Genomic DNA, 17,753 nt, shown 5'->3' on the forward strand with positions numbered 1-17,753 from the left:
GAATTCGTATAGCACCGTAAATATAGCTCTAAACATTTTTTTTCTTTGTTGTAAAACCGTTTTACGACATTCTTTTTCCAACTAAGCTGTTAAAAAAAAAAAGTGTTTTCCTTTACATGTGTCCTTTAAGGGGAGACCCTGGTCTTGAACATTTTTCTGTCATTTCTGATCTAATGTACAATAAACTTCCACATCTACTCTTAAGTTTTTGTGATAAGCAGAAACATAAGCTATATTTTTCCTATCTACTATAACAGCGGTTCTCAGCCAGTGATGTTTCGCGGACCCTTTGTGGTTCGGCGGAGATGATGGAGGATCCCGTTCGTGGTGAGGGGAAGGGAAAGGTACAGTTTGATTATGATAATGATCTAATAAGTGTATAAAACTAAGGGCTGGAGTAAAGTAGACTGCTCCCATTGACATACACGCGAGAAAACTCGCCCGAAAATTGGAATGTTTCGTCTCAATCGGATAAAAGACAACTTTTATCGCCAAACTTGACTCACAAGGCAAGGCTTCGCGGACCCCTAAAATGCCTTCGCAGACCCCAAAGGCTCTGCGGACCCCCATTTGAGAACTGCTGTACTATAGTTTTCAAGAAAACCTCAACTTTATCGCAAATGTTCCTCCCAACGTTTTTACATTACCTATAAAAAAACATGGCACAAAGTGTGTCGGCACGTTCTACAAACAGCAAAGAGCGCAACAAAACCGTTGTTTTTAATTTTAGTGCCATTCTATAATGAGTTACCAGGAGTTGAAATTGTTTTTCTTATAATTAGAAATGAATCATTAAAGACTTTGCCAATTAGAAAATTTTGCGGTGAACATTTTTCAGAAATAGCAGTCTTCCTGCACTTTCCGATTTACGAGGTATTAAACCCCAAAAAAAGTATATTCAGAAGAGGTGTGCGAATACCAAAATCTTTCAAAGTGAAACAAATCGAGTAGAATATTTTCAAATACGAATAGTAGTTTTGAATAAGAACATTCCTGAAAACAAACATTTTCTATTTGATGTGAATTAAACAAAATGCTCAATCAAAACATATCTGGAATTACATTTTTTTTACAAAACAGTTTTGAAAAGGTCAACTTTATTGCAGTAAAAAAAATGTCACAGGTGTGACTAATAAAAAACAGATGAAATAAAAGATCAGTCAGTAAAACATCATTCTAGAAGTGAAGTTACAGAACGTAAATGAAAGTACACAAGCGGTGGCGGGTTGGCAAGCCACAATACAAAGTGGAAGATTGCATCGTGCAGCTGCTCCGACTTTGTGCAAAACCTTTTTACGCGGGTGAACGCAGCAACGTGAACGTAATCGAAAGTACACAAGCGGAGGCGGGTCGGCGAGCCACAGAAGAGTTGGAGATTGTGCAATCGTGCCGCGCAGCTGCGCTGACTTTGCGCCATCTCTTTACGTGTGCAACAGTTCTGCCGATAGAGGGTGCCACAAAGAAGCAATAAATTAAGAATATGTTGTTGTTGGGTTCTTTGGGGCGGAGGAAGCAAGTCTCATTTAAATGACTGAAAATGGGTAGAAATAAATAGCAGACTGACGAACCAGAAAATCAAGCGGAAAATAACTCGAGCCAGATATCGCCGATAGCCAAGGTCAGCCATAAATCCATATCCGAGTCCATGGTACCTTGGCTAGTGAATATGGTCTGTCGCGTTTGTGCTCACGACGATGCCTGTGCCGTTCGAAATCATAGTCCTTCATCAAATCTATCGCAGCGTCTGCACCGTGACCGCTTCGCCAACTCCGCAATCCAGACATCATGGCGAGCAAAGGACAAATCGCGCTACTGCGTTCAAATAATTTTCCAGAGCTTCATACAAAAAAAAAAAAAAAGAAAAGGAACTTAGTAGATTGGCTTTTTGGGTCTGCCGAACCCAAACCGTACCGCACAGTCCAAAAGCAAAACAGAGAACTCGACCATGAATTGACACTAATCAGCGAGTTCCGCAATATTCATAGTTTTTTAAGTATTCTAAGAACTCGAATACTTCAAACAGCGAAAGTGCGAAGCGAATCGAATCGAAGAGCGAGCATTATTTGCAAAGTACAGTCGAACCTCGATATAACGAACTTCAATGTAACGAAATCCTCGATTTAACAAAGTATTTTATTTTTCATAATTTCTTGCCCATAGACCCCATGTATTTTTAGTCCCTATATAACGAAGTCTATTTTGCTGCTATTTCAATATAACGAAGCGCCATTGCCATAGAAGGCAATAAATAAATCAACTCTAAAAAACAAATTCGCAAAAAAATTGTGGTTAAAAAAAAATTATGCGCAAACGCGAGCGCTTGATAGGTTACTTCACGGGGACAGGCCTTCCAACGTTCCTGCCCGAGGATGCGGCGCCGGTAGCGCCGGCGAGGCATGCGGCAAAGCGGACTTCCGCGAGGCTGGCCAGAAAATGCCGAGCAAAAAGTTAACACGGCATAACAGCATCACCACTGACATTCACTGATCATAGTCTACTGCACCGCGGGTAGCGCGGGAGCCAACTTCAGCGGGGGAGCGACGTGATGGCGCGACCGCGCGAACAACAGCCACTACAGCCTCCCTACCGCGCGACCGCACGGGCAGTGCCATCTAGGAGAAGACCGAAAAGACCGATTATCGTCTTGCGAGCGTGATGTAAAGCAAAGGCGCAAGCACACTGTGGGCGCAAGGGGGCAAGTAAACTGTGCGGTCAAGAGTGCTGTGTAGGTTGGAAACATTGGCACCGCCTAAACTAAACCAACCGGCGGACTCTTCCTATTGGGGAGGAGGACAGACCGTTACGCCCCAAGCGGTTAACTTATCAACTACACGGATGGGGACAACAAACACAATGACGCAGCGCTCGGCCGACATAACCGAACGCGGCGTCAGCGTTCGACTGGAGTTCGTGTTCTCCGGCGAGGGGGAGGAGGGGCTCTTTTGTTTCCACGACGGCCTGCATGAACAATGCAGCATGCACGATTCCAGCTTAGCACAAAAGCCGAAGTGGGTCAAGCTCGCATTCTCAGAAGATAGGTCCGGCACTTAACGTCGCTTCGTCGATTGTTAGTATTTTTTACATTAAACTGTGCCCCGCGCTCTATTGTAGAAGATGACATGGCCATGCCCATAAGGCCTGTTGGCATGTGTACAGGCCTTGTGTTGAGTAAACACCGAGCGTGGGGAAAACAAACGGGTCAGAGCGCCCCCTATAGTGCGATCTCCTGCCCAATACCTCCCATTGGGACTCCAATTGCGGACGGCAGCGCCAAATCTCCCCTAACGGGCGTTGGGTTTCTCCAAAAGCAATAAAAAAATAGACAAAACAATACGCGCGCCGTCGTCATGGCAACCGCTTGGTTATGGGAGAGGGTGTGAAAAGTGTGGTCCCTCCTCTCCCTCTCTCTCACCCTCGGCGACAAAAGGATGCGAGTTCGTTCGGAGTTCGGAGCAGCCTCCGAACTCCGAACGAATTTGCATCCTATTATCGCTGATGTTGAGAGAAGAGGGAACTGCTCCCATTGCCGCCGTCTCGTTCTTCTACAATACAATGTGTTTACCTTTTTTTTGCGAATGTCCGACGCTCCGAAACGATTGCACTTGACTTTGCGTCGCTCGATTGATATCAGCTTGGCAACAGTGCACGTTCAGTGACAGCCAGTGCTCATAAAATGGTCACTCAATGAATGCAAAGTACGCCCAGCCGCTGCTGTTTAGCGGCAAAAGATGGGCGCACATCGCCAGTCTGAGCACAAGTCCAAACTTCTTTTGCAAGTTCTCTTTTTATTAGGCACGCTCTTTATACAGAGAAAAAAAAAAAAAAAACGTTCACTGCACGGCACAACAAAGTAACAAAATCTACACGAAACTACTATTCAAGTATTCAAAAACCTGCAATAACACATTTAACTTTGCGGTAGTTAGCGACAGTGATTCGATCGCCACGGTCTCTCGCAGGTTCCTTCTGCAGCGAGCTGCTCCACGTACGAGCTGCGGTGCTCTAACACCGATACCGCCCACACCGTTAATTTTAAGATACATGCGCTGTCCCTTGTGACCTTCTACAATAACTCTACCATAAAGAAACATGCACCAGCAAGTTTTCGGCAATCCGAAACTGTATAACCAAAAGTATAGCAGCCCGTCTTTACCTTTCGTCACTCGACCGGGAACCCAAAGAACTTGGCAGAGATGTTGCCACTGGAATTAGAGCACCACTGAGTCGAGCAATAGACAATGTTTCGTTTCCTCCGTGTTTTGGTAGAAGAAATAGACCGATAACCAATAGGTCAACGCCACTGCCCGCTGCCGCAAACGAAAATCACCACCGCACCGTTGGCACAGGAGCCGCCGAGCAGCCGACGCATCCGCGAGCGCGGCAGCCGACGCGCAACTGTTCTCAACGGTCAAAATACAAAAAACAACCGGCCAATGAGAGCAAAATATGAGGGCGAAACTTTAGCTAACCAAGATATCTGTTTCATCTTACCAGGATAATTTTTGAAATTTGTAAGCAGCAACAATAATATGTATCTCATCCTATTAAATAAACTTCCCGGCGTAAACCGGAAAAACTTAATAGAATACCAACGGATAAGAGATGGCGCTGAAATAGCTAACCGGAAGGCGCTCGAAGTGTCCGCCGGTTGACTAAACTGCTTTACTTTTTAACCGGGCGGTTCACTTACGTGCTTGCTGCCATAAGGAAACGTAAAGTTCTTTCTTAGGATGAGAAAGCAAACGTTTTGGACGCCATCCTGAAGAAACTGCCGAGATCACGTGCACTCGGGAAGTGCTCGACGCAATGGACGTACTGAGGAGGTACACGGCGTCGCATGGGCAGTAAGATGCCGTGCAAGCGCTCTGGGCCCTCTGGGCGCTCGAACGCCGTATGACGCCGCCGACGCCGCTGCTACTTTCGGACAAGGCGCAAGCAAATCTCGCGGACTACTTTGCCCCTAAATAAATGACATTTTCGGTTAGTTTTCATACCCGTAAAATGTTTCGGAATTTTTTTTTTGCGCATGCTAAAGCCAAATTTCGATTTAGCGAAATTTCAATGTAACGAAGTAAATTGCGAATTTTACCGACTTCGTTACATCGAGGTTCAACTGTATTCAAAGTTTCAAATATTTGCGCACGACTAATATTCAGGTCCAAGTTCTAGATTCAAGGATACTGTGGTCAAAACTTTGTGTTGTGACAAAAAAATTAATTCCGAGAAAAGGGGAAAATATTTCAAAACATGCTTACAAATAGCGCGGATATGAAACTTTTAATCGATGTAACTATATAAATGAACACTTCCTGAGTGTAGTACTTACAGTGTGTGTTGCTTGTAACTTGTAAATAAAAAAGAGTGTTTTAAAAAATTGGCTGCAAAAAATTGTTTTCAAAGTACCACTAAAGCCCCTCCTTCCCGAAGCACAACGTCATAAAAAGAGTTTCAGAATCGCCACTCTCACGCATCTTCAGTGCCTATCAAAGCTATGCACGCACACTTTTGCTATTTTCAAAAAGGTCAGAAAAAGATGTCACAACTGGTGTCAGTGCAGGAAAATATACCTGACAAGCTTGCAATTTCACGCGCAGCCCCCCCGAGCGACACACGCTTGGTGGCCGAAAGATCCTTTTTGTGACGTAACGACTGGTCAAAGGTTCAATCTGTCTTTTCGCGTTTAGATAAATCTTCAGAGAAAACTAACATGATGTTCACATTCACGGGATAAAAATACTCTAGAATTCACCTCTAACTCGTTTCTTTCAAGAACCTCTTCAGCTTCCCTTTAACGCGGCATGCCACTGGAAGTGCCGCGACTGCGCGCAGGTCAAGTGCACAAAAAGTGAAAGTCATGGGGTCACTACTGACGCACACAAAGTAGTTAAGTCACCTGGCAGAAGGGGCCAAGTTTTGACGCAGGGGGGGAGGTTTCTCCCCAAGCAGGGCACCCACGCAGTGGCTCATGGCTGATGGGATTTTGGAAAGATTGTAGCCTCCCTGTGGGAGAATTCGAAAACAAACAATGTATACGAGGTAAGACATGTAACAATACGACCAACTGCCACTTGAAGGAGTTCGCCAATAAGCTCTTCGTCATTTATATACTCCTAAAAAAAAACTCCATGTAGTAAAGGTCGGACAAGAAATATGGATACGATAAAGGTACAGTCCAAGCTCGTTATAACAGACCTTGATTTTTACCAAGATTTTGGTCTGTTGTAAAAGAAGTATGTAGTATGCAGATATAAAATTAAGCCAATGGTATGTAGAGAAAAACCAACTTAACTTCATAAATTGCTATGCTATATCCAAATGTCTGTTGTAACCAGGTCTGTTATAATGAGCTTAGACTGTAGCAGCATCAATTCACTCCACATCTTTTTTTAAATTTTATCTCATTAACAGCAGATAACTAATGTGATATGCAGAGAGTCACTTGTGCACATTAGTCAATGCTGAGATGCGACATTGCTGATGTTGAGACAGAAACTGCTACATGACGATCTAGAAATGCTGATGTAGGTTCCTCTCCGGACAGGCCTGACATAAATCACAAAGAAGCGAAACTCACCTCCAAAGCGAGGATCACTCTCCCCTGAGCCAGCGAGGTGAGCAGGTGAGAGAAATGTCCGTAGGCCTCGGCGGTGACTCGGCAATTTCCCTGCGTTGCAATACGTACTCGGTGTGCTATGTTTAACGACAAAGCCTCCTTAACAAGCACACTCTTACTCAACAGACTGGCACCCAGGGGAAGTTCATGGTTATTCAGGTGCGCTAAACCACTGCTTGCTACGACAAATCATGATTGGCCTTGTTATCTTGCTGTAGCCTCAACCGGGCGAATTGCTGTGGGAGGTGGTTGGCTGCCTAGTGCAAAAAATGTTTAGTACTCGATCACTGTCGTTTGTCAAGGACGTTCATCGAGACGTAGCGTAAATATAAACGGCTGCCTTGGAGGACACGAAGAAACTTCTTTGAAGGTTCTGCATGGCGGACAGCATCACAGTTTGCTTCGAAAGTTTACGGGTTACGATTATTAGTTAGACGCACTGTTCAGCATTGATGAAGTGTTCTAATGCTCGGATGCATCAAGAATCAAGGCCATGGATGTGATTGCAATCGTTCAAGAAAGTTTGCTTTCGTGTCTTTGCGCCATTCGAAATCACCTTCACCACAATTGAAGAGGACTGAGACCCCACACATCCACACCCAAAGGTCATCACCAACTGGCATTGGTGAAAGGGCAGGAACAGGAACAGAATGTGAAAGCTTCCTTCACTTTGTAGGCACACTAAAAGGTTTCCGACCTAGATTCTTTGAAGCGCCAACCTGATCAAGAGATTCTAGGACAAAAAGCACTAAACACATGTGGCCCGTTTCCGAATATAAAATAATGCAAGCTGTATCTTTTAAACCTTGTCTTGGAATGGACTTCTACTAATACATAAAAAAAAAAACAACCTCAACAGGCACACTTTTCAAGGCATTTGCTTGCTGGGCAGACCTTGATGAGTCGGCATGAATGCTGGGTGTGAGAACATTTGCTTGCAAACCAAGACGACTAGTATCAGTTACGTGCATATGCTCTAGCGAGGGCACTACCCTTTCAGCGAATCATAATTTCTGAGCCAATTTTCAAGCCAAAGCAAACCACAAAAAGCAGAAGGGAAGTCGATAAGGATGCATGGAGGCCTCACCAGGCAGTCGCCAACACAGCTGTCGAATCCACATGACACCAGCACGAGCTCGGGCGAATACTGAAATCAATCGATCAGCCAATCAACCAGTAGCATGGACAGATGGGCCAGCTGGTACATTAAATAAAAAATTATAGCACTTTATCTCCGTTTTTTGTACCGTCCTCTGGCACCTTATTTTTTAAGGAATCAACCATATAATCAGTAAACAGATGCATCAATCAATCAATCAGTAGCTCAACTTTCTCGAAAACCAAAATAAACAATTGGCTGATCAACCGGTCAAACGATAAGCCCACTGGTTTTCAACCAATGATGTTTCGCAGACCCCTTGTGGATTGGCGAAGATGATGGAGGACCTTGTTTGTGGTGAGAGGAAGGTAAAGGTATACGCCTCGCAAGTGGGCTCATTTTCGTCTTCTGCGCATGAGAAAGCAAGTAGCGGTGACGTCAGAACGTGGAGCCCCGATTGGCTGATCGCGACCCCCTATCTGAGCGTCGTCTGCTCCTTTGCAACGTCGTCTGCTCGCAACGTCGGCGTCTGTCTTACCTTTCCTGTGACTTTCGAAAGTTGAGCGAGCTCGACTTCGCCTTTCAGAGAGGGCAGACGAAATAACTCGAGCGGTACATTGTTTTTGTCTAACAACTAGCAGACGCGCATCAAGGAGGGAAAGTCAAAGGACTCACTGGCGAGGTGTCCCGAAGCGCCGAGGTTTGTTTGCTAAGAACCAAGAGCGAGGGTGGTTAGAGTCTGCAAGTTCCCTCCCAAATACTTTTTCACTCCTTTCGTGTGCTGCGAGACTCCTGACTCTGACGGCGTCGGCTGGTTGGCGCAGTTAACGTCTGCTTTACGTCTGCTAGTCAAAGCGATATCTGCTTTACCTTTCCTGCGTCTGTCGGAGATTCACCGCTTTTTTACCGGCGAGAGTCGCTGTTGCCTCGGAAAACAAGGAGATGACAAGAAAATGAGATTGACCTCTTAATCTAAAATTGAGGTCAGCGATCAAAGTATAAGATGGGAAGGGTTCACAAGGGTCGCGCGGGCATATTCCATTCAGCACGCCAGCCAATCGTGGGCAGACTGTTGCCAAGTCGGAGTGCCTGCTAGGCCTATCTGCCGCACTCGCTTGGTCGTTGTCGGGAGAATGTGGCCGTTGGAGCTTTTCCCGGGTGTTTGTGGATCCAGCATTCTTGTTCGTCGTGGTCTGTTTCAAGTACCTTTTACTTTTTTCTTGCTGCTTGAAGTCGGGACAAGTGAGAAGCGCACATAGAAAAATAAAAGTCCGTTGGTCTCCGCGACTGCGACGCTGTCGGCCATGCTGATTTGATTGTAAAAAGTGCGTAATCGGAGCTGTCCGTAGGATTTCGTCGTAACCTGCGCAAAACTTGCGAAAATTTCGTTTCGTGAATACGAATTTGTTCTCAAGTTTTGTATTACGCACATTTTTGGCGTAAGATCATTTTGTGAACCTGGCCTCTGCACTTTCGAAAGTCGCAGGAAAGATAAGACAGACGCAGACGACGTTGCGAGCAGACAACGTTGCAAAGGAGCAGACGACGCTCAGATAGGGGGTCGCGATCAGCCAATCAGGGCTCTGCGTTCTGACGTCACCGCTACCCCTGCGCAAGAAGCAGACGAACTTGCCCTCCGCGTAGGTTAATTACGATTATGATTTAATAAATAGATATACCTAAGGGCTAGTTTGAAGTAGACTTCTCTCATTGACATAGGTACACACAAGGAAACCTACCCAAAAATTGGAATGTTTTTTCTCGATCTGAAAAGAGACCTTTATTGCCAAGCTTGACTGATGAAGCAGGGCTTCGCAAACCCCTAAACTGCCTTCACGGACCCCCATCTGAGAACCGCTGAACTAGCCAACAGATCAATCGGGCAGCCACTTGAAGTCAGCCAAAACGCCGAACACCAAAGTAAATCAGTTAGCTGATCAACCAATCAATAAATAAATTAACTAATCGGCCAGCCCACACTTCAATCAATCAATCGATCGATCGGCCACTCGAGCTTCGTGGAAAAGCTCACCATGTAGGCGATGGGAAGTATCACATGGAAGAATGCCGCAAAGTAGTCGCCGTCCGTCAAGCCGTCCTGAAACACGACGCCCCGAATCTTAAAACTTTACCCAGAGGATCTGAAGGAGGATGACAGAGACCTGCCGAAGACATTTCCCTACCGAGTTCCAGGCAACGTTGACGTTGAAGCCCCTTCCGTCCCCTTCGCCGACGGCGCAGTAGTCGGCGTCGGAGGAACAGGGAAAGAACATCCCGTGATCGTGCCGGTGGATCGACATGTACAGCACCCTGGATCAGGTGAAAGATGATCACAGCTTCATGACGCATTGTTCCCGGTATAAACTCGTTACAACAGGCCTTGATAGTGATAAAGAATTTGGTCTGTTATAAAAAGAGTACCGTAAAATCCCGGGAGAGTACCGTAAAATCCCCACACACCCCAAAGGTGTGCGGGGATTTTAAGGTACTTGCGGTATTGCAAATCAAGCCCCTTAGTTTTGGCTTGATTTGCAATTTTCTTTTAAACACCGAAAGATAGCCACTCCTAGTGATTGTGGTGTTGGGATCAATGATGACCTCGTCATCATTGATCCAAACACTATGTGCGTCTAGTTAGTTATGTCGGGATACAATTCAACACTGCTGACTGGGAAGTAATGTCTTTTTACTTCATTCCCCTCGCTGCGATAACGAGTTTGGTTGCACCTTTCTTGGTTGCACACTGAAAGTTAGCCCACTCTTTATTTTCACCCAATTTTTTCTCGATTTTAGATGATCAAAGTCGATTTTAGATGATCAAAGTATGCAGAACGCAGATGCTCTTACAATGGACGTTGACGTAGATTACTACCAAATTCTGTTCTAAACGGCGAAACTGACACAATGTGAATGGAGTTTAGAAAAGAACTGGTTTATCGAAACCTGAGAACTTTCAAAGGAAGCAATTTTTTTATTGAGCTGTACTAATGATCGTCATCTCTGTGCGCTTGGGGTCGTACGGGGTCCGTGGGGCGCTGAGCGTGATGGCAACAGTTTGCAAAAATGGATGTTGTTGCTGCCACCGAACCGAAGCTGCGCAACGTCCGAAATGATTGCTGCCATTGAAGTGTCCGCTATAATGAAATGATAAACTATTTATGAACTCCCAATATAGTTTGTTATATTTAAATGTATGTTATGACAGAATCTGTTATGAGTGAAGTTTGCTCAATGGCATAGATGGGGAAACAAACTAAACAACACAAATCGGTATGTTATAGCCGAATGTCTGCCAGAAGCAGACCTTGTTGTAACGAGGTTATATTGTAATATGAACGGCGAGGAATTCTTTCGGTCGAAATCGAGTAGCTTGATGTTTGAAGGGGACTGAAAGATGACTGGTATGACGCCGTACACCATCTGCTAAAGTGAATTTTGAGATAGGTCTTTTCGTGGCACAATCTCAATCTATGCACCCTAAGCACCTAAGAAAACCCAGAAATTAGAATAGTATGTGGCCTTTTTCCTTATCAAGAAGGCAAGCATCGTGACATGCTGCTTTTTCTGAGATATGTTTCAGGAAAGGGGGAACAATGATATGTTTGGTCGCATTTACAACAAGGAAAAAGGCCAAGGATTATAGCAATTTTTGTTTGTTTTCCAGTACGTTTAAGACCCATAGATTGAGTTTTCACCCTAAAAAAGAAAACCTCAAAAACTTCTTCAGTGTTTCTTTAAATGAGCTGGAAGATCAAGTTTCAAAAAAGCTAATTAAAAGCCTTTTCGAAAACTTGCAAAAAATCTCGAGCAGGGCTGAACGCCATTCTAGTGTTCATTTCATTAAAAACAGCAGCAGAGGGGAAAAGCCACTTTTGTGGAAACTTCAGGGGCTCATATGGTTGAACATGCAGTTTTCCCAGGTAGCACGCCAGTGAAACAACGAACTTGGTATAAGCTTGTCAGTCCTCCTAGGCGCCCGACCCGAGCCTAACACGGTTTTGCTCCAAGACGCTATTGATTGCCTGAGTACTTTTCTTTGGTGTTTCTATGGCGTTTCTCTGGTTTGTCCCATGACTGCTTAAGTGCCAGACTTGAGCCAAAGGTGCCACGCATGAACCCAAGAAGCAGCGGCGAAGCCTAAATCCTGCAATTGTTTGGTGACATAGGCCCAAAATTGCCACACGAAAACCAAACAACCAGAAGTGAAGTCTACCTCTGCCACTCGTTTGGCGATTTAGGCCCAAAGATGTCGGATGACAGCAAAACAAGACAGCAGTGAAGACTAACTTCGGCACTTGTTTGGCGAATTAGGGCCAAGGCACCTCGAGTCTACCTTGGCTTCATCTGGCTTTTTATGGCCCTAAATTCCCAGATAGAAACCAAATTTTGGCTCAAAAGAACTGCGCTACCTGAGTAGAAGGAAAGGAAGTCCCCCCCCTCCTCTCGAACTTCAGAACAGCACAAAACAATGACGCAACGAAAGAACCTCACCTCGGGTCGCCGTAGAATGCGTGCTGCGTTCCATTGCCGTGGTGCACATCCCAGTCCAGCACGAGAATCCTGCGCAAGCAAAGAAGGGCGTCCTTCTCCTCACCCGGGACGACGGGCACGCACACGCGCTTGTGTCGAGACTGGCACAGCTCATAAGAGGCAAGAACACAGTTGCAGACAAGCGTCGTTCGACCGGCCAGCTTGTCTTCTCGTCGCGCGAGTTAACAAGGTGGCAAATCCATCAAGTTTTGAGCCGTGGACACAGCAAGAGTACCAATGCAGACGCAGTAAAAGTACTAATAGGTGCGGTAAAGGTACGTCAATCTGTAAATCAACTTCGCTACTCTGTACCAAGGGGATCATGAAACAACTTTCTTCGCTTTTGTTAACCGGAACTCAAAATAAATACTTTCCGTTCATAAGGTGTGGCAAAAAAATCAGACTTTGCTCAAACATTACATTGCACAAGAAAAACAAAAATTATTTTTGATTTTTGTTTTGTTTTAAGGGGGGACATGGGCCTAAATATTAAATTTTTTTGAAAAAATTCATTTTTCAATTTTAAGGTTTTCAGTTTTATAAACTTATTATACACCCTTACACCAAATTTGATAACCATACGCCAAATAGGAATGTTGATATAAAATATTTTGACACATTGTGAGGCAGTAACAAAGTAAAGGAGTTCAATGTTCGGATGCATTTTTCTCAGTTCCACTTTTTGCTGCAAGATTCATACGAAGGAATCTTTTGTTCGAAGGTAAAAAATATTTGGATACCACAATCAAGATGTTTCTGAACTGAAATTTACTGGGGAATTTGGCTATCTACTTTATTTTGTTTTAAGTTGAAGTCCTCAGTGATAAAAAACCAAGTTTTCAAAAATTGACATAGGACAGATATGCATCTCATAGTTTGAGGTAACAACTTTTCCTAAAATTTTTACATTTAAGTTATTAAAACTAGATAGCCCGAGGTCCCATATCCCCCACTTTATATTCAAGCAGTCAAAGTGATGCTTATTAGCTTCATTTGCATATCATAGATTTCTTAATGAAAAGTGACACATCATCTTATGCAAGTATGTAAATTTGTCCTAGGGAGCTGAAAGTTTGCACAGAACACCTAGTACATCTGAAGCTAAATCTCCCCTGAAAATTTCATTTTGATCACTTGAGTAGTTCAAAAGTTTGACCTCTAGCCAGTGTCCCCTCTTAAGCACCAGGTTATTCTATGGTGAAGAGAACCTACTTGAAGAAAAACTGAAGTGGTTCTGCATCTGAGAAAAAACAATGTTTTAATTTGGCCTCCAGGATCATGAATATCGAGATTGTTTTTCAATTTAGCGCAAGGAGGCTGCAGAAAATAATTTTCGAAGTACTGCTGAAGCCCCTCCTTTTCCGACAGTGACATCATATCAGGAGTTTTCAGAATCGCAACTCATCTTCAGCGCCTATCAAAGCTATGCCCGTGCACTCTTGCTTTTTTCCAAAAAGGTCAGAAAATAACATCACAACTCGTGTCAGTGCGTGGGAATACTCCTGGCAGGCATGCAATCACATGCGCTGCCCACGCGAGCAACATGCTCTTGGCGGCCTAAAGATCCTTGTCTAACAAACGACTGGTCGGAAGTGTTTTGTGTTTTCTTGCGCTTAGTTACATCTTTGAGGAAAACGAATGTGACCATTCAGATTAACGGGATAAAAGTACTCTAGAATTCACCTCTAACACATTTCCTTTCAAGAACCTCCTCAGCTTCACTTTAAATTTCACTTACCGAAGACTCAACACAGATTCACAAGTAGCAAATAACTGCAGCAGCAGACAAAATAGCTTCCTTTGAATCATGCCACAGCAAAGGAGGGCGATCCAGTTTTTACGCTGGCGGTTTCCGTTTCGAAATCCCTAATCCGGCGATCGCGCGTTCTGCCGTCTCTCAGCGGGACGAGAAACACCGCAGGAAAGAGGAGGTCTCACCGTTGCAGCCCGTGTCTTTCAAGGGCGTAAGCGGCGGCGATGGCGACATTGCTGAAGATACAAAAGCCACTGGCCATGTCGCGCTCCGCGTGATGCCCCGGGGGACGAACCACGGCCACGCCGTTCCGACACTGCGAGCGTTGGCAAAAAACAAAACGTCAATAGTCGTACAAATAAAAAAAAAATTTAATCAGGCGCCGACGAACGCACATGCAGAGTGACATTTCTTCTGGGGGTTTGCCTGCTTTGGAACGTTTGCGGTTGCAGACTCCAGCGTGCAAAGTACGTACAACTACACTCACGTGGGCTCCTTGGCACTTCAAGGGACACTGACACCCCCCAAAATTTTTATTTCATTTTTTGCCAGGGGCTTTAATATGGTGTCGGAGGACTACCCAATTAATATTTTGCAACAAAGTAGCGTATTTTTTTAATAAAGCCGAAAGACGCAACTGCTCGAAACCGAAACCCGACGGAGGTCGGAGAAGTGGAGAGAAGAGAGTGAGTGGCGGAAGTCACGTGGCCACACCCGACCGTGCGGTTTTTTTTTTGTTTTTTCTCCTCTCCTTAGCAGACGACACGACATGCGGCGTGCGATGCGGCGTGCGGGAACTGCTCGCCGGGCGATTCTTTTACAGTTATGTTTGTTCCGCTCGTTGTTCTGTACTCCAAGATGAGTTGTTTTGTACATTGAGGAGTCGGAGATGAGTAGTGAGTGCCCGTGGTGAATTTCCATGATCGGCTCCGAAAAGAATACACCCAAGATGTTGCGTGAAGAGCTGGCTCACATGTCCTGCGTCCGAAAAAAAGTGGCATTGTGCGACAGAGTTTCCGAAAGATCAACGGGATCAGGACCATTGACTGGCTGCAATTCCTGTAGAACATATACGGGCACCTCAGAAAGCGGACGCTACCTGATTTATATGCTCCTTGCATTTTGTGGAAAGTGATTACATTGAGTTCGCAGGTGTCAAAAAGGAAATCACATACCATTTAATTCAGCGAAGTATCGTCCGCAACATTTGTTTGTTATTTATTGTTTGTTTCTTCAGTGATGATTGTAAAAAAGAAAAAAGAAAAAAAATATGTAAACATCGGGAAATGTTTGAAAAACAAAAAGTTTCACGGGGGATTGAACCCGGTCCTACCGCGTGTGAACCAGACGTCTTTCCCACTGCGCTGCTGGGGGATCTCTTTTCTGGTGGATCTCATTCCTTTGTAATAATTCAGCCGGTAAACTGTAAGTTGGAAAGTTTGCTGTCGATTTTTCTCTAGCAAAAGCACTCCCGGGTCGAAGTCGGGAAGCACCACGCTTTGGGGACATTCGCACCTAGTAAAGAAATCGTACGCGTGCATATTCAACTCGAAGTAGACACGTCGTGCTTGACGTTTGCGCGAGCAATGTTTTCAGCCACGAGAAGGGAGCGACGGCTCGGCGACATCTTCGTGCAAATCGGCTTGGTGGCCGGGCGTGTCGTACGGGATGAATACCAATTCTTTTGATCAGTCCCAAACTTCTCTTTTAAAGGTAGACAAAATTCGCCGGTACCGCGAACGACAGTTCTGAAATAGAGGTCCCATGCCCGTCGTCCGCTGCCATCGCCGTCCCCAAGAGTCACACGATACGCGAAACGACAACGCACAGAATGCTTCCGGTTGTCTGTGGAACTTTTTTTTTCAATCAACATATTTACAGCTTTTTAGAAGCCACAAAAAATGGGTTTCATATTTTTTTCTATTTTTAATATTGAGTGTGTGCCTTCAGTGACCCACGACTTTGATTAAATTTGGTGGTCGCATCGATACCTTAGAAAACGGCCCGTGACCTAGAAAAAGAGAGTGAGCGAGACTCGAACCGGCCAGTTCTTGATCGGCGGTTTTCGGGCGGAAAGAAACCGAATTTCGAGCCACAAATTCTGTTCTGGGTAGTTGAGCTCTCATATGTCACGTACAACTAAAAACCTCGGCGAGCATAAATACCCTGTCAGTGTCCCTTTCAGTAATTTACGAAATGCCCAATTTATCTGGATCCTAAGAATGAAGTCCGTGTACACAGAATCCGTTTCTGCAGGATTCTTTTGTGTATGTGGTGGGCATCGCAGTTTTTATCATGTTCTTTGGTTATAGTAGCATGTTATTTCATTCCAAACTCTGTCCTCTTTTACTCGATGGTGGGTGCATCTTGAATTTCTTGTTTCTTTTCATAAACTGTTTGAATTGAAATGCCAAATGCCGACCGCAAACGCCAGAAAGCTTTGTGTGCATCCGCCAACCGGCAGAGGGGTACAATGTCGAGCTCGCAATCATATAGTCGTAGGTTTGAATCCCATCGGGGCATGTTTAGAACTTCGTTCTTCTCAGTTTACCGCTCTGTTGTACGGATTGTCCTCTGATGTACATGTTACACGTTTTGTGACAATGCCTGTGGCGTCCTGTCACAAATTTTTTTGGGGATGCCAGCCCTCAAACACACACTGTGGTATGACGTGACTTGCGACTGTATTTTTCCCCTACGAAAATTAAGTCCAAAGGAGGCGTGTGATTACGGTGCAATGCACCTGCAATGGACTCAAAAATCTTCGAAAAGCACGCTGGTTCGATCGGTGGTTTGGGACAGCTGGGGTTCGGCGTTTTTGGAGTCCCTTCCGGGGAACTTTAGAGAATGATGCTAGTTTTTCACTTCCATAAAATAAAAAATTCCAACTTTTTTTTTTTTTTCGAGGTATTGGGGTTGTTGTTTCTTACTAGACTTCAAAAGTCACAGACAGATAGCCTCTGTACAGCAGCATGCTCTACTAGTTTATAGCCTTGAAGATGCAACGAGACTATACTCCCTTAATTGCCGAGCTGACGATGCGGTTGCAAGATCGATTAACGGCTCTCCGTTGTCGCCTGACCCTGCTCTCGGCGAGCGAGTAGGGGCAGGAATGTGATCATGTGACAAGAGATAGATGTTCATACGACCGGTCCGACGAGCATGCACATGGCTCGCACCACACTGCCAGCTAAGGGGTGGACGGAGCACAGTCAGAATGAAGCGCACAGAAACCTTACAAACAATCAACAGATAATTTTCAAGTTCCGTCACATCTGCCTTGAGGAGGGGGGACACTACCCCCCCAAAAAAAAGAGAAATTTCTGCAAACAACGGTGATTTCGAAAAACTTAATTTTGCCAACATCAGAGAATACTCTTAGAAAATTAGAAAAATTCATTTGTTTAGACTGCAAAGTTGTGTTGTTTTTTTTTGTTTTTTTTTAATATAAGTTATGTTTACTTTATTGATGCTAAAGAAAAGGTAGGAGGTTCGAGCACTTTGAACATGTTTCTCTCCATCATACATTTGGCATAAACTTCACTTAATAAATTTATTGTTTCAGTATGAAACTATTGAGACTTAGTTTTTGCTGCTTACATACCGAAATTTTATAGAGCCAGTTACCAGGAACTTAGATTTTGCATTTTGATGTTCCTGTTTTATGAAAAATTGTAATATATAAAAGCTAGAAAAATGTAAAAAAACTACTTTTTTTTCATTTTCATTTTCTTTCATGAAAATATATATTTTGTGGA

General features: G+C 44.5%; 1 protein-coding gene across 2 annotated transcripts in view; it reads right to left on the bottom strand.

Moving 5' to 3' along the window:
* The window catches only part of LOC115309319 (histone deacetylase 6), a 59,463-nt gene that overhangs the window by 16,228 nt on the left and 25,482 nt on the right, over positions 1 to 17,753 (bottom strand). For both annotated transcript variants that reach the window (XM_029967540.2, XM_029967539.2), the window contains exons 21-27: positions 14,181 to 14,311; positions 12,204 to 12,272; positions 9,896 to 10,022; positions 9,745 to 9,810; positions 7,701 to 7,760; positions 6,575 to 6,664; positions 5,894 to 6,000 (exon numbers count right to left, since the gene is read on the bottom strand). In XM_029967540.2, coding sequence (XP_029823400.2) covers positions 5,894 to 6,000; positions 6,575 to 6,664; positions 7,701 to 7,760; positions 9,745 to 9,810; positions 9,896 to 10,022; positions 12,204 to 12,272; positions 14,181 to 14,311 — 650 coding nt within the window. The remainder of the gene's footprint in view (positions 1 to 5,893; positions 6,001 to 6,574; positions 6,665 to 7,700; positions 7,761 to 9,744; positions 9,811 to 9,895; positions 10,023 to 12,203; positions 12,273 to 14,180; positions 14,312 to 17,753) is intronic.

This window comes from Ixodes scapularis, unplaced genomic scaffold (assembly GCF_016920785.2).
Source record: "Ixodes scapularis isolate PalLabHiFi unplaced genomic scaffold, ASM1692078v2 PGA_scaffold6__148_contigs__length_123643588, whole genome shotgun sequence".
In the NCBI taxonomy this organism is placed as follows: domain Eukaryota; kingdom Metazoa; phylum Arthropoda; class Arachnida; order Ixodida; family Ixodidae; genus Ixodes; species Ixodes scapularis.